The sequence below is a fragment of the Eimeria mitis genome, genomic scaffold (genome assembly GCF_000499745.2).
Source record: "Eimeria mitis Houghton genomic scaffold, Emh_scaff382, whole genome shotgun sequence".
In the NCBI taxonomy this organism is placed as follows: Eukaryota; Apicomplexa; class Conoidasida; order Eucoccidiorida; family Eimeriidae; genus Eimeria; species Eimeria mitis.
In genome coordinates, this window is record NW_013572155.1 from 13,227 (window position 1) to 13,427 (window position 201).

Consider the following 201-nt stretch of genomic DNA (forward strand, 5'->3'; position numbering starts at 1 on the left):
CAGCAGCAACAGCAGCAGCAGGAGGTGCAGGACAAGAGAAAAAAAAACGGCGTCTCCGAGGGGGGCCCCCAGGCGATGATAGGGGGCCCCCTGTACCCTCCCCAGGTGTATTGGTGGTGCTGATGCCACCGAGAACAGGCGGAGAAACCTTAGTTCATCTTGCTGCTCTTGCTTCTCGTTTTGCTGCAGCACGAGAGGAGA

The 201-nt window shown here is 58.2% G+C and overlaps 1 protein-coding gene across 1 annotated transcript in view; it reads left to right on the plus strand.

Moving 5' to 3' along the window:
- Nucleotides 1–201, plus strand: part of EMH_0010310 (uncharacterized protein) — a gene marked incomplete at both ends in the record, with an annotated part of 3,919 nt that overhangs the window by 3,073 nt on the left and 645 nt on the right. Inside the window, 2 exons of the mRNA XM_013498912.1 lie at nucleotides 1–105; nucleotides 190–199. Of these exons, the coding sequence (XP_013354366.1) occupies nucleotides 1–105; nucleotides 190–199 (115 nt within the window). The remainder of the gene's footprint in view (nucleotides 106–189; nucleotides 200–201) is intronic.